The following is an 18,134-nucleotide window of genomic DNA, read 5'->3' as shown; positions in this document are numbered from 1 at the left end:
TTTCAAATGGAGCAAATGAGCAATATATTTCAAAATTGTTGTAGATGATAACTCCATTCCAGAGAAAGGCATCTTAGAAATTTTATTACCTCTCACATGTGTTCATTCAGCAAACATAAGAATGCTTTCTGTATGTCAGGCAAATTATGCTACACAGGCTAGGGAGAGCCTGATTTGCTGAGAACATGAAAATTATAGGACTGTTCATCCTCACTCCCTGCATCATGTGGAAGGATTTAAGGAAAATGGTATTGATTTTACTTAGTATGGTATTTTTTATGGGAATCCATGGAAAATTGGGAAGGATTTCTATAAAAATACTTTCTGCAAAGTATCAACCTTTAATGTTTAATGTGGGGAATTCCCCAACATCTTTGCCTCAGATTGATAATTATTTGGTTTCTTCAAGATGAACTAAAAACATGCTGGGGGTGGGGTTGGAGGATTGAGATGAAATTAGAAAGAGAGACCAGATTTTTCTTAAAGGAACGAAATGAAGAAACATTGCTGTAAGGGGTGATTTTGACTCTAAAACAAAAATAATCAAATCAGGTACCTTATTTATTTTAATAATGTGTACTATAAACAGAAATTTTAGCTTTCTTTAGCTAAATGGAAGGCCTTTTTCTGTGACCTTCTTTACCTGGAATCTGTACATTTCTATTTGAGTACTAGCCTTGAAAACACATTTATTGGTTTATAACAATAGCAGATACAGTTCTTTGGGAAGGAAAGTATTAATTTTGGAGCATGCTAGCACATTGTTTTTTCTGGATTAGTCTTGTGTAAGTAGTAATCTCCATAGGAGATTTGATTTTAAAAACTATGAAGGCTTCCAGATTTGGAAATATGCTATTGTGCCTGTTTACTATATGATATTTCCAAGTTTACCAATAATAACTGAAGGGAATTTTTAAAAAGAACCGTATGAATTATCGTAAGTATATGGAGGAGGTAACAGAGAGGGTGGGAGAGGTCAAGGCTGGACTGTAGCACCACATCACTCTCTTTCAAACCAACACACTGACAGGCTCCTGTCAGAAAGGGTCATTCTAAGTAATTGGTTAATAAAAGGAATGACTGTTTCAGGATTCAGTAAATGGAGCATCAGTGTCAAAAAGGAATCTGTTGCTGAATGAAGCCATTTGGAAGTTAGACCAAGAATACAGTATTAATGAGATTGGCACTGAAGTCCGTTTCTACTATAAATTTAAAATTAATTTTACAGGCTCTTTAAATTAAATGTTTACACTATAGATTTTAGAAGTAGTTGTTCTTGCTAATGATGAAAGTATTTGTCACCACTCCAGCACAGGATGCTTCCAGTAAATATCACTCTATAAATGTGCCTGATTGTTTTTATCTTTCAAGTATCTTTTGGTTTCTGTTCATTCTCCCTCTTCTACTCTTGCTCAACAACTGTCTCCTCTTCCTCTCCCTCCCTCCCTCCCTCCCTCTCTTTCTCTCTCTCTCTCTGTCTCTCTCTCACCCCTCCCCCTCCCCCTCTTCCACTGTCTCATGGGCATGCATACACACGAATTGGGGGACCTTCTTTAGCAAGAAAGGTCTGTGTGTAAAAGTTAAGAAACTGACTGGGTCATGTACATTCATTGCAGAAAAGTACTAGAAGAACCAATTAGGATTTTGTTGATGTTTGTTCCTGCAATTATATTTAAATAAAGGATTAAATTTCTAGTATTAGCATCAAATCTTACAGATTTTGTTAAATTTTATATAGGTAGGTATAAGAATGGTTAACTTTTTGGTAAGAAATCTATTGATATTTAGTACAGAAGGAAAAAATTACATCTGTCATTTCTTAGTAATAGAAACTTTAACATCTCATATTAATATATATTAATCATGATAAAATATATTAAAATATAGTAACTATAGAGCAGTTACTTTTAATGTGAAACTGATGATTTACTGTAATGGAATTCTGGTGGAAGAAAGACTATTTAAAGACATATGTGGTCACTTTAAATATTCCATAAGAATCTTGCATTGGCTATGTCTAAATCATACATTAACATGGATATATTATATTTATTTTTTAAATCAAATATATTTCTATTTTTAGTGTACTGTACATTAATTATTTTTTCTCATATAAAATATTAGTTGCAAAATGAAAGAAAAAATGATCCAACTCATATGCCATTAACAGAAGAAGTATCTACATGGAATAGTAGAATTTTGAAGAGGACAGCTATTACAGTATGTGGCTTTGGATTTCTTCTTTTCATTTGCAAGCTAACTTTCCAGAGAAAATAATCCTAATATTTGTTTTGAGTAATGTATGTATATTTTATTCAAATTACCTTAAAATGATACTTTTAACCATTTGTGGCCAAGTATAACTACATACACTCTTTGCCAATGCTCCACAGGAAAAATTATGATAGCATAGAGCAGGAAGTTTTTCTTTAGAAAGTGGTTTGCCAGTTTGAGTTAAAATGTAATTTGTTATATTTTATGTTAATTTTTAATTTAATTTATTGGGGTGACATTGGTTCCCAGGGTCATGTAGGTTCCAAGTGTACATTTCCATGATGTGTGATATGTAATATTGCATTGTGTTATTTTATGTTAATTTTGATCAAGCAAAAGTTATGTGATTCTTAAGTTTGATCCTATGACTCTAAATCACATTCAAAATAAAAGTTGTCTCATATTCTTTGACATTTAAAAAGATGTGTTCATTTGTCACAATGGATGTTTCAAAATCTCTAGTGTTCATTAATCAATAGCTTTCTTTTAGTCTTTATTTTTCCCTCTCATTATCATGTAATAAGGAATTTCTTACTTAGTTTTGTAGTTATGTAAAATAAATTACTAACTTTGAAAGTATTCTATAGAATTTAAAGGATAAAGATAAAATGTAAAATTTTTGAATCATAGATTAAAAATCTAGAGAAAGCAGTTCCATTTTTAGTTTTCTGAGGAAATTCCGTACTGTTTTCTGTAGTGGCTGCACCAGATGGCTGGGGTTGGGGGGAGTGGTGGAGGGAAAATGGAGACAACTGTACTTATACTTTAACAACAATTATATATATATATAAATTATATAATAAATTTATAATATATAATATACAATTATATTATATAATAATTATATAAAATTATATAGAGAAAGAGAAAGCATTTTAAATGTAAAACTGAAGAATATATATGTAATGTACTTAATGGGAACGTATGACATGTGCTGTGTGTGACATTCTTGAGGAAGTTATGAAAATGAATGGCATTTGGCATATACGCATATAATTTCTCATATCAATCTAAATAAGTAATAGACAACTTCTCTTTTTTCTCAAAATCAAAATATTCAGATTTTAATATATTTCAAATGGTAGGCCTAATTTAGCAGGGACTATAATAGTTAAATCTTGCTTGACTTAATACCATACGTAGAAAAGATGCAGTTGATTTACAATCACAGAAAGGTAAACATCAAGCAAAGGGAAAAAATTGTGGAAAGGAAGAGCAAACAATATAAGGAACTATGATTAGTAGCCATTTCTGCTCTTGGTTATATCAAAGCAGCAAGACTTGAATCATTATTCTGTTTCTGAGGATATACTCAACCACATTTCCTTGTAAAGAATTGGTACTTGACATTTTAACCCAATTGCCATAGCAAGACATATTTTTTCTGATATTGCTCATGGAAATGGATTCAAGTCTTAGTACTAAACTGAAGTACGAATAAAATAGTTACTTCTTTTAACACCCATTCCACTACTAACATAGTACTTAGGTAAATAGAAGGTATTTAATAAATGTTAATTTTAGTTTCCTTAATAAAACTGTAGGAAAGTGACAGGTATACTACCTGGTCATCTACTTACAATAGTCTTTCACTTAAGTTCATCTTAAAGATGGTCATATTTCTCCTATTGATGACATGGGTCACTATTTTTTCCTCTAGTCAAACCAAACTCTGCATCTCTCAAAATACCAGGGTAAACTGTTAAAATGAAAATTAACAGGGTATTTGCTTTCTGAAAGCATTTATCACAGAATTCCTTAAAATAGTGACGTGCCCTAATGTACTTCAAATACAATTAGCTACTCAGGGGAAAGTAAAGTCCATTGCATCTGCATATCTGAGTATATTTTTATTCCCATGACACACACTATAATTTTCAGATTATAGACTGAGAATAAGTAGGGCAGCATTTATTGTGATTAATTTTTTTCTTCATGGGTAAAGTATCAATAGAGTAAATAAGATTATCCAAATGGTTTGATAGTGGTTATTTTATCTAGTGTATAAGTCTCTTTTCACTCTGATTATTTGACTTAATTACAGTAGTTTACTATGAGGAGGGTATCACTCCTAGAACATTCAGTTTTTTACAAGATTGCTCAGTACAAATTATTTTTCTTCTTGTCTCAAAACAAGTTCAATAGAAACCTCCCTAAAACCACAGAAATATTGTAAACTAAGTTTTAATTTTATGCACTTGTAAGTAGTATTACTTTTTTGTTAACTCATATTTAATTTTTAATTGGTTGGGATCAGAAATGTTCTTAGAGCTTTGCAACCAGCTTGGGATCTCAAATAATCCGTGAAAAGCCCTGTTGGGATGCAAGTATCTTTAGAAGAGAAGCATGCTCACTTGCCACTAGTTTTTTTTTACTATATAGAAAATGTTGCAAGAATTTTTTATGACTTGACAATATTCTCATTAGGAGGAGATACCAGGAGAGTTTCTGAGTTTAGTCAAAAGAATAATTGCTAACAAGAATTATATTTATAAGGAAAAGACAACCCAAAGTAGTAATTATGATATATAGCCAGGAGAGTAGACTGAATCTATGAACACCCAATGAAGACAGAACTAGAGGAAAATCCTTACAGCCATTATGAAGTAAGAGAGGGAGGCATTAGACTTTGATAGGTTCTCACACGTGAGGGGCTTTCTAATTGCTATTTAGTCAGGGACCAACCATGTATGAGAATTCCAGAAATTTTAGGATAGTGGGTATTTAAATGCTACTGGCCATAAGGGGACAGTTGAAGGGACAAGTCTTATAGTCTGTTACAGTGGCTGGGTTTCTATTTACTTTCTCCAGGGTAAAGCAATCCAGGTCTGCTTGCTTGGTACTATTCTTATGTGATATGTTTAGTGCTGTCTGGCATCTGTTATATTTCCCTGGCATATTCACTAACTTTTTCAGGGGATAACTATGTATGCTTCTCTGTCTTCAAACTTCTAAGACCTTCTCCTCATCTCACTCTTAAATGAGGACTTTGCTTCTTATTGTCCTTGGAAACAGAATCCATCAAAGGTCTTCCTCAGTAGGTTTCTTTCAGTTAAGTCAGCAAACTTTTTGTGTGTAAAGGGCTAGATAGTGAATGTTGTATGCTTTGCAGGCCACATAGTCTGTGTTGCAACTTCTACCACTATTGTTGTAGTACCAAAGTACCAGTAGACAATACACAAATTAATAGATGCAGCTGTGGTACAATAAAATTTATTTACACAAATGAGTGGTTGTCCAGATTCAGCACACCAAGCTATAGTTTGCCAACCCTAACCTAATGTCACACAGTTAAAAATGAGTTATTTTTAAATTTTTATCCTCTCTGACAACTCTGCCTTTAGATTGAATTGTTTTGATCCACTCACATTCATTGTTATTGGCAATTGGACAGAAATATCTGTAATTTTACTTTTGGTTCATACAGAAAGATATCTTTAATGATTTTTTTCACCAAAATTTGTGGGTTATTTCCTTGGTTGTGCTAAGGCTTAGCATATACATCTAAATTTACAAGAATCTACTTTAGATTTATACTAACTTAATTCCAGTGAGATATAGAAACTTTACTCCTATATAGCTCTATTCAGTCTTCTATCTTTTTGCATTACTATGGTTATACAAATTATAAAATTTCCATAGCAATGTGCAAATTATGTTACAGATCAAACAATACAGTGTTAAAATTTTTAATTTAGGTGAGATTATGTCTTAAGAAACACAAGAAAAACGATGAAGCCCTGGCTGGTGTAGCTCAGTGGTAGAGTGCCGCCCTGCAAATCAAAGGGTCGCTGGTTCGATTCCCAGTCTAGGGCATATGCCTGGGTTGCAGGCCAGGCCCCCAGTGCGGGGTGTGCAAGAGGCAACCACACATTGTTTCTTTCCCTCTCTCTTTCCCCTCCCTTCTCTAAAAGATAAAATAAATAAAATCTTTTTAAAAAAAGAAAAGAAAAATGATCAAGTTTATACTTGTAGAGTGTTATATTTACATTCTTACTTACCATTTCCAGTCCTTTTCATCTATTCCTGTGGGTTCAAATTACCATCTGATGTTACGTCCATACTCCACTACAACTCTACTCCTACCCACCTCCTTTGTGCTGTTATTCAAATATAATACATTTCTATCAGGCCCAACAGTACATACATATAAATATATACACACACATACATATAGTCACTAAGAGAAGAAAGATGCATTTTTATTATCTTTCATAACTGCATAATTACATTTACCAATGCTTTTTGGGTATATTTTGTGTGGATTTACATTTCTAACTAGGTTTACTTTCTTTCTGTCTAAAGAATTTTATTTAGTATTTCTTGTAAGACGGGTCTCCTAGCAATTCTGTTCTTTTTAATTATTTTATTGTTGTTCAATTACAGTTGGCTGCATTTTCCCCCCTCTACTCCCCTCCTACCCTAGCCAAACCCACTTCCCTCCCTTGCTTCAGCCTTCCCCCTTGGTTTTGTCCATGTGTCCTTATAGTAGTTTCTGAAAACCCCTCCCCCCACTATCTCCTCCCACCTCCCCTCTGGTTACTGTTAGATTGTTCTTAATTTCAGTGTCTCTGGTTATATTTTGCTTGCTTTTTTCTTTTGTTGATTATGTTCCAGATAAAGGTGAGATCATACGGTATTTGTCCCTCACCACCTGGCTTATTTCACTTAGCATAATGCTCTCCAGTTCCATCCATGTCAATTGCAAACAGTAGGAGCTCCTTCTTTCTTTCTGCTGCATAGTATTCCATTGTCTAAGTGTACCATAGTTTTTTTTTTTTTTTTAATTTTTTTTATTGTTATGCAATTACAGTTGTATGCCTTTTCTCCCCATCCCTCTACCCCACCCCAGGTGAACCCACCTCCCTCCCCCCTCTCCACCCTCCCCCTTGGTTTTGTCCATGTGTCCTTTATAGTAGTTCCTGTAATACCCTCTTCCCACTATCCCCGCCCCCACCCCCCACCCCCGCCCTGGCTATTGTTAGATTGTTCTTAACTTCAATGTCTCTGGTTATATTTTGTTTGCTTTTTTCTTCTATTGCTTATGTTCCAGTTAAAGGTGAGATCATATGGTACTTGTCCCTCACTTCCTGGCTTATTTCACTTAGCATAATGCTCTCCAGTTTCATCCATGCTGTTGCAAAGGGTATAAGCTCCTTCTTTCTCTCTGCTGCGTAGAATTCCATTGTGTAAATATACCATAGTTTTTGGATCCACTCGTTTGCTGATGGACACTTCGGTTGCTTCCAGTACTTGGCTATTGTAAATTGTGCTGCTATGAACATTGGGGTGCACAGATTCTTTTGGATTGGTGTTTCAGTGTTCTTAGGGTATAATCCCAGCAGCGGAATTACTGGGTCAAAGGGCAGTTCCATTTTTAGTTTTCTGAGGAAATTCCATATTGTTTTCCACAGTGGCCTCACCAGTCTGCATTCCCACCAATAGTGCACAAGGGTTCCCTTTTCTCCACATCCTCTCCAACATTTGTTTGTGGATTTGTTTATGTTGGCCATTCTGACTGGTGTGAGATGATACCTCATTGTGGTTTTAATTTGCATCTCTCTGATGGCTAGTGATGCTGAGCATCTTTTCATATGTCTCTGGGCCCTCTGTATGTCTTCCTTGGAGAAGTGTCTGTTCAAGTCCTTTGCCCATTTTTTAATTGGGTTGTTTGTCTTCCTGGAGTGGAGTCGAGTGAGTTCTTTATATATTTTGGAGATCAGGCCCTTGTCTGAGGTATCGTTGGCAAATATGTTTTCCCATACTGTTGGTACTCTTTGTAATTTGGTGCTGTTTTCTTTAGCCATGCAGAAGCTTTTTATTTTGATGAGGTCCCATTTGTTTATTCTTTCCTTTATGTCCCTTGCTTTAGGGGATGTGTCTGTGAGGATGTTGCTGCGTGGAATGTCTGAGATTTTCCTGCCAATGTTTTCCTCAAGGACTTTTATGGTGTTACGGCTTATATTTAAGTCTTTTATCCATCTTGAGTTTATTTTCGTGTATGGCGTAAGTTGGTGATCGAGTTTCATTTTTTTGCACGTAGCTGTCCAGATCTCCCAACACCATCTGTTGAAGAGGCTGTTTTTGCTCCATTTTATGCTCCTGCCTCCTTTGTCAAATATTAATTGATCGTATAGACTTGAGTTTATTTCTGGGCTCTCTATCCTGTTCCATTGGTCTATGTGCCTGTTTTTATGCCAATACCAGGCTGTTTTGATTACAGTGGCCTTGTAATACAGTTTGATATCAGGTATTGTGATCCCTCCTGCTTTGTTTTTCTTTCTCAAAATTGCTGCAGCTATTCGAGGTCGTTTATGGTTCCATATGAATTTCTGCAATGTTTGTTCTATATCTGTGAAATATGTCATGGGTACTCTAATAGGGATTGCATTGAATCTATAAATTGCTTTGGGTAGTATGGCCATTTTGATAATGTTGATTCTTCCAATCCATGAACATGGTACATGCTTCCATTTGTTTGTATCTTCCTTAATTTCTTTCTTCAGTGTTGTGTAGTTTTCTGAGTACAGGTCTTTTACCTCCTTGGTTAGGTTTATTCCTAGGTACTTTATTTTTCTTGTTGCTATATCGAATGGGAATTTTTTCCTGATTTCTGTTTCTGCAGTTTCGTTGCTGGTGTACAGGAATGCCTTTGATTTCTGGGTATTGACTCTGTATCCAGCTGTTTTGCCAAATTCATTTATTAGGTCGAGTAGTTTTTGAGTGGAGTCTATAGGGTTTTCCATGTACACTATCATGTCGTCTGCAAACAGTGACAGTTTCATTTCCTCCTTTCCAATTTGGATGCCTTTTATTGCTTTTTCTTGTCTGATTGCTGTGGCTAGGACTTCCAATACTATGTTGAATAGGAGTGGTGAGAGAGGGCATCCTTGTCTAGTTCCTGATCTTAGTGGGAAAGCTCTAAGTTTTTGTCCATTGAGTGTGATGTTGGCTGTAGGTCTCTCATATATGGCCTTAATTATGTTGAGGACTGCTCCCTTTATTCCCACTTTGCTGAGTGTTTTTATCAGAAATGGGTGCTGTATCTTATCAAATGCTTTTTCCGCATCTATTGATATGATCATGTGATTTTTGTCTTTGCTGTTGTTGATGTGATGTATTATGTTTATTGATTTGCGAATATTGTACCATCCTTGCATCCCTGGGATGAATCCCACTTGGTCATGGTGGATGATCTTTTTAATATATTGCTGGATGCGGTTTGCTAATATTTTGTTGAGAATTTTAGCGTCTATGTTCATCAGCGATATTGGCCTGAAGTTTTCTTTCTTCGTTGTGTCTTTATCTGGTTTTGGGATTAGGATGATGTTGGCTTCATAAAAAGAGTTTGGGAGTCTTCCATCAGTTTGGATTTTTTCGAATAGTCTGTGAAGGATAGGGGTTAGTTCTTCCTTAAATGCTTTGTAGAAATCTCCTGTGAAACCATCTGGTCCAGGGCTTTTGTGTGATGGGAGTTTCTTGATGACTGCTTCAATTTCCTTTGCTGATATTGGTCTGTTCAGGTTTTCTGTTTCTTCTTCAGTCAGTTTTGGAAGATTATATTTTTCTAGAAATGTGTCCATTTCATCTAGGTTTTCAAATTTCTTAGCATACAGGTCTTCATAGTAATTTCTTACGATCCTTTGTATTTCTGTGGTATCAGTTGTAATCTCTCCACTTTCATTTCTAATTCTGTTTATTTGGATCCTCTCTCTTTTCTTTTTGATGAGCCTACTTAAAGGCTTGTCAATTTTGTTTATCTTTTCAAAGAACCAGCTCCTGGATTCATTGATCCTTACAATTGTGCTTTTAGTCTCTATGTCATTTAGTTCTGCTCTGATCTTGGTTATTTCCTTCCTTCTGCTTGCTCTGGGCTGTTTTTGTTGTTGTTCCTCCAGTTCTTGTAGGCGTAGGGTTAGGTTGTTTGTGTGAACTGTTTCTAACTTCTTAAGGTAGGCCTGTATTGCTATGAACTTCCCTCTCAGGACTGCCTTTGCTGTGTCCCATAGGTTTTGGGTTGTTGTGAGTTCGTTTTCATTTGTTTCCAGGAAGTTTTTGATTTCTTCCCTAATCTCGTTCTTGACCCATTCATTGTTTAATAGCATGCTATTCAGTCTCCATGCTTTTGAGTGTTTTGGGTTTTTACCCTTGGCGTTGGTTTCTAGTTTCAGACCCTTGTGGTCAGAGAAGATGCTTGATATGATTTCAATTTTCTTGAATTTGTTGAGGCTTGCTTTGTGTCCTATCATGTGGTCTATCTTTGAAAAGTTCCATGGACACTTGAAAAGAACGTGTATGTTGCTTCTTTGGGATGAAAAGCTCTGTATATATCAGTTAAGTCCATTTCCTCTAAGGTATTGTTAAGTGACACAATATCTTTGTTGATCTTTTGTTTGGAAGACCTGTCCATTTTTGATAGTGGGGTGTTAAAATCCCCTACTATAATTGTGTTGCTGTCAATATCTTTCTTGAAATCCTCCAATATTTTCTTTATGTATTTGGGTGCTCCTATGTTGGGTGCATATATATTTACAATGTTTATGTCTTCTTGGTGGATTCTTCCTTTGAGTATTATGAAGTGACCTTCTGGGTCTCTCTTTATGGCCCTTCTTTGGAAGTCTATTTTGTCTGATATGAGTATTGCTACCCTGCTTTTTTTTCCTGTCCGTTTGCTTGGAAAATTTGTTTCCAGCCCTTCACTTTCAGTCTGTGTAAGTCTTTTGTCCTGAGATGGGTTTCTTGTAGGCAGCATATGTGTGGGTCATGTTTTCTTATCCATTCAGCTGTTCTATGTCTTTTGATTGGAGCATTTAATCCATTTACATTTAAGGTTATTATCGATAGGTAGTTATTCATTGCCATTATTTCCTACCTGTGTTCCTCTGTCTTTCTCTTTTCCTTCCTTTCCTTAAAGCAGTCCCTTTAGCATCTCTTGCAGAGCTGGTTTGGTGGAGCTGTATTCTTTTAGACTTCTTTTGTCTGGGAAGCTCTTTATTTGGTCTTCTATCTTGATTGAGAGCCTTGCTGGGTAAAGTAGTCTTGGTTGGAGGCCTCTGGTTCTCATTACTTGGAATATTTTTTGCCATTCTCTTCTGGCTTGGAGCGTTTCCATTGAGAAGTCAGTTGCTAACCTTATCGGGGCTCCCTTGTATGTTACTTCCTTTTTCTCCCTTGCTGCCTTTAAGATCCTCTCTTTGTCTTGGAAATTTGCCATTTTAATTATGATGTGTCTTGCAGTGGGTCTCTTTGGGTTCCTCTTGCTTGGGACTCTCTGTGTTTCCTGGATTTGGGTGACTTTTTCTCTCTTCAGATTAGGGAAATTTTCCATCATTACTTTTTCAAACAGGTTTTCTATCCCTTGCTCTTCTTCTTCTCCTTCTGGTATTCCTATTATACGGATATTGTTACGTTTCATGTTGTCCTGCATTTCCCTTATTGCCTCTTCATTCTTTCTGAGCCTCTTTTCCTTTTCTTGCTCCTTCTGGGTGTTTTTTTCTACTTTATCCTCCAGCTCGCTGATCCGATCCTCTGCTTCATCAAGTCTGCTTTTAATTCCTTCTACTGTGTTCTTCAATTCAGAAATTGTATTCTTCATTTCCGCTTGGCTCTTGTTGATATTTTCTATTTCCTTTTTCATGTTGATATAGTTTGCAGTGAGTTCATTGTAGTTTCCTTGTAGTTTCTGGTAGTTCTCTTTGAGCTCAGAGAGCTCAGTGAGTTTCCTGATGACCATTGCTTTGAACTCAGTATCTGATAGTTGACTTGCCTCTTTTTCGGTTAGTATTCTTTCTGAGACTTCCTCCTTTCCTTTCATTTGGGAATTGTTTCTTTGTCTTCCCATTGTTTGTGAGGTTCTTCTTGTTGGCCTCTGCGTCTTAAATTGCTTTGTTCTGACTCCCTGGATTTATGATATGAACTTCTATGGTAGAATGCCAATGGGATTCGGTGGTGCTGTCTCCTTACTCTCCTGTGCTCACTGGTCTTGAGCTGACGTTTATGTGTTTAACACGGTCTATCTCTAGTCTTTTCAGCACTCCAGGTTTTGTTGTCTCACCTGTGGGAAAAAGAGAAAGGGGGGGCGAAAGAAAAGAAAAAAAAAAAAAACACACACACACACACAAAACAAACCAAAAGAAAGATGGGAAGGAGGGAAAAAGGAAATAGGAAAGGAGGAAAGGAAGGAAGGAGGGAAGAATAAAGAAAGATCGGAGGCAAGATAAGAAGGAATTTTAGCAAAAATTAAAACATAGAAATAGATAAAAGAAGGCAGGAAGAAGACATAAAAATGGTAAAGGATGGGAGGAAGAAGGAATGAAAAAAAAGAAAAAAGAGAGAGGAAGAAGGAATTCAGGGGGAAAGGAAAAAAAAAGAAAAAGGATTAAAAAAAAAAAAAAAAACAAAACAAAACAAAAAAAAAACCCTTCTGTTGGCTTTAAACCGGTCAGGTTATTTCTGCTGGTGTCCTGTCTGTGCAACGGGAGGGGGTGTTTGGAAGGATTGGTTTCACTTTTCTCTCTTCCTGGGTCACACTCTTCGCTGTTTTGTAAGTGTGGTCCCTGGCAGTCAATCAGTCCGTTGATCAGCCAATCCAGCTGCTTTGGCTCGTGACGCATGCGTGCGCAGCAGGGGAATCCAGCCGCTTTGGGTCTGTGACGTTATTTTGTGCCCTGAGCGCGCAGCCAGCGGACCAATAGAGCCGCCAGGGCTTGGAACGCTGGCGCGCAGGTGGCGGATTCAGCCGCCTTGGGGTTAGGACCCTCACCAGCAGCTTTGTATTTAGAAAACAGGCACCCAGCCGGCCCTGTGCTTGGTGAGCGCGCGCAGCCCGCTGAGCCACAGGCTCTGTGCTTGGGGGCCGATCCAGCCGCCCTCGGCTTGAGTCTCTCGGGCGGGCGGGGCCGCCCTGGGACTGAATCACGCGGCACTCGGTTCCGAGGTTTTGGGCCTGTGGGTAGAGCAGCTAGACTCTGGTCCAAATTATCTCGGAGGTTTCAGGTGTGGGCGCCCCTCCGGGGTTTCAAGTGTGGGTCCCGTTCGCTAATCTGCTCGCGCGCGCGACCGGACCTCAGGTGAGCGTAGCAGTCCAGGGGTGGAGGGGGAGGGGCGCCAGGGGCCTCGGCTACTACCGAGAGTTCTCTAATTAGCCCCTGAGTGTCTCTATTTTCTTTTTCTTTTTGAGAAATTCCTCCTTTTCAAGCCCCCCTGGTCTAATCAAGCACCTGGCTGCTCACAGCGCAGCCTGGCCCTCTCCCAAGACTCCTGCCGCAGCCCCTGCGCCAGGGCTGGCGCTTCTGCCGCCCTTGTACCGCGCGGTCCTGGGTCCCGTGGACCTTATTGTCCTTCAGCACTCTTCTTACCGTCAGATCTTTCAGTGTCCTCTATCTTTGGTCTCTGATCTTCGTATATGCTGGAATACTGTTGGCTGTTCGCTCTGCTCCTCAGATCAGCTAGGTATTTCCCTGGCGTTGAGGGGAAGTGGACTCCGCTCCCACCTATGTTGCCGCCATCTTCGTACCATAGTTTTTTGATTCACTCATTTACTGATGGGCACCTAAGTTGCTTCCAGCACTTGGTTATTGTAAATTGTGCTGCTATCAACATTGGATTGCATAGGTTCTTTTGGATTGGTGTTTCAGGGCTCTTAGGATGTAATCCCAGCAGTGACATGGCTGGGTCAAAAGGCGGTTCCATTTTTAGTTTTCTGAGGAAATTCCATACTGTTTTCCACAGTGGCTGCACCAGTCAGCATTCCCACCAACAGTGCATTAGGGTTTCCTATTCTCCGCATCCTCTCTAACACTTGTTTGTTGATTTGTTATGATGGCCATTCTGACCAGTGTGAAGTGGTATCTCATTGTGGTTTTAATTTGTATCTCTCTGATGGCTAGTGATGCTGAGCATCTTTTCATGTCTCTGGGCCCTCTGGATGTCCTCCATGGAGAAGTGACTGTTCAAGTCATTTGCTCATTTTTTAATTGGGTTTTTTGTCTTCCTGGAGTGGAGTCATGTGAGTTCTTCATATATTTGGGAGATCAAACCCTTGTCTGAGGTATCATTGGAAAATATGTTTTCCCACATAGTTGGTTCTCTTTTCATTTTAATCCTGTTTTCTTCAGCCATACAGAAGCTTTTTATTTTGATGAGGTCCCATTTGTTTATTCTTTCCTTTATGTCCCTTGCTTTACAGGACATATAAATGAAGATGTTGCGGCATGGAATATCTGAGATTTTCCTGCTGATGTTTTCCTCTAGGACTTTTATGGTTTCATGACATATTTAACTCTTTTATCCACCTTGAATGTATTTTTGTGTATGGTGTAAGTTGGTGATCAAGTGTCATTTTTTTTGCATGTACCTATCCAGCTCTCGCAACACCATTTGTTGAAGATGCTATTTTTACTCCATTTATACTGCTGCCCCCTTTGTCAAATATTAATTGACCATAGAGATGTAGCTTTATTTCTGGGATATCTATTCTGTTCCATTTGTCTGTACTTATGCCAGTACCAGGCTGTTTTGATTACAGTGGCCTTGAATTAAAGTTCGATATCAGGTATTGTGATCCTTCCTACTTTGTTCTTCTTTCTCCAAATTGCTGAAGCTATTCAGGGTCATTTATGGTTCCATATAAATTTTTCAAGTGTTTGTTCTATATCTGTGAAATATGTCATTAGTACTTTAATAGGGATTGCAATGAATCTATAAATTGCATTGGGTAGTATGGACATTTTGATGATGTTAATTCTTCTAGTCCATAGCATGGTACATGCTTCCATTTGTTTGTGTATTCCTTAATTTCTTTCTTTAGTGTTGTGTAGTTTCCTGAGTATAGGTCTGTTACCTCCTTGGTTATGTTTATTCCAGGGTACTTTATTATTCTTGTTGCTGTATCCAGTGGGTGTTTTCCTGATTTCTGTTTCTGATATTTCACTGTTGGTGTACAAAAATGCCTTTGATTTCTGAATATTGACTTTGTATCCGGCTGTTTTCCCAAATTCATTTATTAGGTCAAGTACTTTTATGGTGGAGTATAGGATTTTCCAGGTACACTATCATGTATCTGCAAACAGTGACAGTTTGATTTCCTCCTTTCCAATTTCGATGCCTTTTATTTCTTTTTCTTGTCGGATTGCTGAGGCTAGGAGTTCCAATACTATGTTGAATAGGAGTGGTGAGAGAGGGCATCCTTGTCTTGTTCCTGATCTTAGTGGGAAAGCTCTTTAAGTTTTTGCCTATTGAGTATGATGTTGGCTCTAGGTTTCTCATATATGGCCTTTATTATGTTGAGGAATGCTCCCTCTATTTCCATCTTGCTGAATGTTTTTATCAGAAATGGGTGCTGTGCCTTATCAAATGCTTTTTCTGCATCTGTTGATATGATCATGTGATTTTTGTCTTTTGTTTTGTTTATGTGATGTATTATGTTTATTGATTTGCGAATATTGTACCATCCTTGCATCCCTGGGATGAATCCAACTTGACCATGGTGTATGATGTTTTTAACATATCACTGGATGTGGTTTGCCAACATTTTGTTGAGGATTTTAGTGTCTATGTTCATCAGCAATATTAGCCTGAAGTTTTCTTTCTTTGTTCTGTCTTTATCTGGTTTTGGGATAAGGATGATGCTGGCTTCATAAAAAGAGTTTGGGAGCCTTCCATCTTCCGTAATTTTTTGGAATAATCAGTGAAGGATAGGGGTTAGCTCTTCCTTAAATACTTTGTAAGGTCTCATGTGAAACCATTTGGTCCAAGGATTTTGTGTGTTGGAAGCTTTTTGATTACTGCTTCAATTTCATCAGGTGTTTTGGTCTGTTCAGGCTTTCTGCTGCCTGAATCAATCCTCTGCTTCATCTAGCCTGGTTTTGATTCCTTCTTCTGTGTTCTTCAGTTCAGAAATTATATTCTTCATTTCCTCTTGGCCCTTGTTGATAGTTTCTATATCTTTTTTCATGTTGATACAGTTTGCAGTGAGTTCATTGTAGTTTCCCTGTAGTTTCTGGTAATTCTCTGTGAGCTCATTGAGCTTCCTGATAACCATTGCTTTGAACTTAGTATCTGATAGTTGACCTGCCTCTGTTTCATTTAGCATTCTTTCTAAGGCTTCCTCCTTTCATTTGGGGATTGTTTCTTTGTCTTCCCATTGTGTGTGAGACTCTTCTTGTTAGCTTCTGCTTCTTAAATTGATCTGTTCTGACTCCCTGGGTTTATGGTGTGAACTTCTATGGTAGAAGACCTGTGAGATTCAGTGGTGCAGTCCCCTTGGTCTCCTGAGCTGGCTGGTCTTGGGCTGTCATTTATGTTGGCTCTCTGTATGTCTTTGGGTTTTGATTGTTATGTGGTCTTTCCTTGATGTGTCCTTCCCTCCAGCTGGTTTACTGAAGGTCACTCCATCCACCAGGTTTTGTATTCTGTTGTGCAGGTGTGGACAGGTTGTGTTGAAGCTGGTTCTTCTGTATGTCTGAGGTTTTAAGGCTTCTTCTTTGCTATTTCCATTTTTTGCTCTGCGTAATTTCTCCACCATTTAGTTGTATTTCCAAATTGGTCCTGGGTGTAGGTTAGTGTGGCTTCCACTCCCTCCTTCACCTTTTTCTGTTGTTATCTGTTGGTCATTCCTTTTTTGGTATGTTTCCTCTTCCAGGAGGTATACTGGTGTTCACAGCTCCCACCTGCTCTTTTTTGTGATCAGTTGGAGGGGGAAGGCAAAACGGTTTAAGACAGCAGGAATGTATTCTATGGTATTTAAAGTACCAACCCGTAAAGAGGAGATAACAGATCCTTTGGATATGTACAGTGTTAACCATGATATTTCACCCAACTAGCCACTTTTTACAAAGGGTGGAAAAAATATAAGACTCTTGTTAGAGGGGCAAGTATTGTGAGTTGGATCTAGAAAGCAGTGAGCTTGTGGGAGGTCAGATTATGAGGTAAAGTGAGAGTAAAGGGTAGAAAATAGGTGTAGTGAGCAAGAGAATAGAGTTAAGCACAACAGTAATAAAGTTCAGGAAACAGTAAAGTGAGCTAAGATCCAGGAGGATTGCTGTGTAGTATTTACAAATGCATAGAACAGCAATTATTTACAGTAGTAATGGAGCAACAATCATATGACACAATCTGTGTGATCTGAATAAGAATAGGAAGTACAGGACATAGAGTAGTGTGCTATTGGAACACAAGTGAATTTAAAGACAGAAAATTAAAAATACCTTATTAAAGAGAGAACAATGGAAACCAATCAAACAATATAATTTAACAAACCAAGCGAAGAAGACTAAACAGAAGAGAAATTTAAAAAATACTAATAAAAGATGTAAAAATAATGAAAAATAATAGTACAAATATACAATAACTTGCAAGTTCTCTGGAGTAGCAAAGTGGAATTTGTCTTACTGTCTCAGTTTCTGGGATATGACGCCTCTTTGGGTCTTACTCTGGTCCTTTTACAGCTCTAGGTTTTATTGTCTCACTTGTGGGAATTTAAAAAAAAAAAAGAAGGAAGAAGGAATAAAAGAAAGAAAGAGAGAGAGAGGAAGGGAGGGAGGGAAGAAGGAAAGGAAGGAAGGAAGAAGGAATTTAAAAAAGTAAAAGAGGAAGCCTCTTGCTGGCTTTAAACAAGCCAAGCCAGTTCTGCTGGTCTTCCTGGCTGCAGCAGGCTGAGAGGGGATTGGTTTTGCTTTTCTCCCTTCCTGTGGTTTTGCAGAGATGATGGCCAGGTCTGAGTCACACTCTTCACAGTTTCTCAGCCTCCAGCCCAGTTCCTAATTTTGCTGTTGGGCCCCCAGTGCCCTTCAGGGCTGGCCTATGCTTTCTGTCCACCTCATGCTGTCCTTGAGGTATACCAATTTGGGGCAACTCACACA

The 18,134-nt window shown here is 37.9% G+C and overlaps 1 protein-coding gene across 3 annotated transcripts in view; it reads left to right on the top strand.

The window, feature by feature from the left end:
- Window positions 1-18,134, top strand: part of ASZ1 (ankyrin repeat, SAM and basic leucine zipper domain containing 1) — a 121,904-nt gene that overhangs the window by 86,898 nt on the left and 16,872 nt on the right. For 2 of the 3 annotated variants that reach the window (XM_024555375.4, XM_045191613.3), the window contains one exon: window positions 2,125-2,695. In XM_024555375.4, coding sequence (XP_024411143.2) covers window positions 2,125-2,277 — 153 coding nt within the window. In that variant the 3' untranslated portion in view covers window positions 2,278-2,695. Of the gene's footprint in view, window positions 1-2,124; window positions 2,696-18,134 lie in introns of those variants that run through there. The other variant, XM_045191612.3, reaches the window with a different exon arrangement.

Source organism: Desmodus rotundus, chromosome 6, assembly GCF_022682495.2.
Source record: "Desmodus rotundus isolate HL8 chromosome 6, HLdesRot8A.1, whole genome shotgun sequence".
In the NCBI taxonomy this organism is placed as follows: domain Eukaryota; kingdom Metazoa; phylum Chordata; class Mammalia; order Chiroptera; family Phyllostomidae; genus Desmodus; species Desmodus rotundus.
The sequence above is the reverse complement of the archived record's forward strand: the minus strand, read 5'-3'. Positions and strand labels throughout refer to the sequence as shown.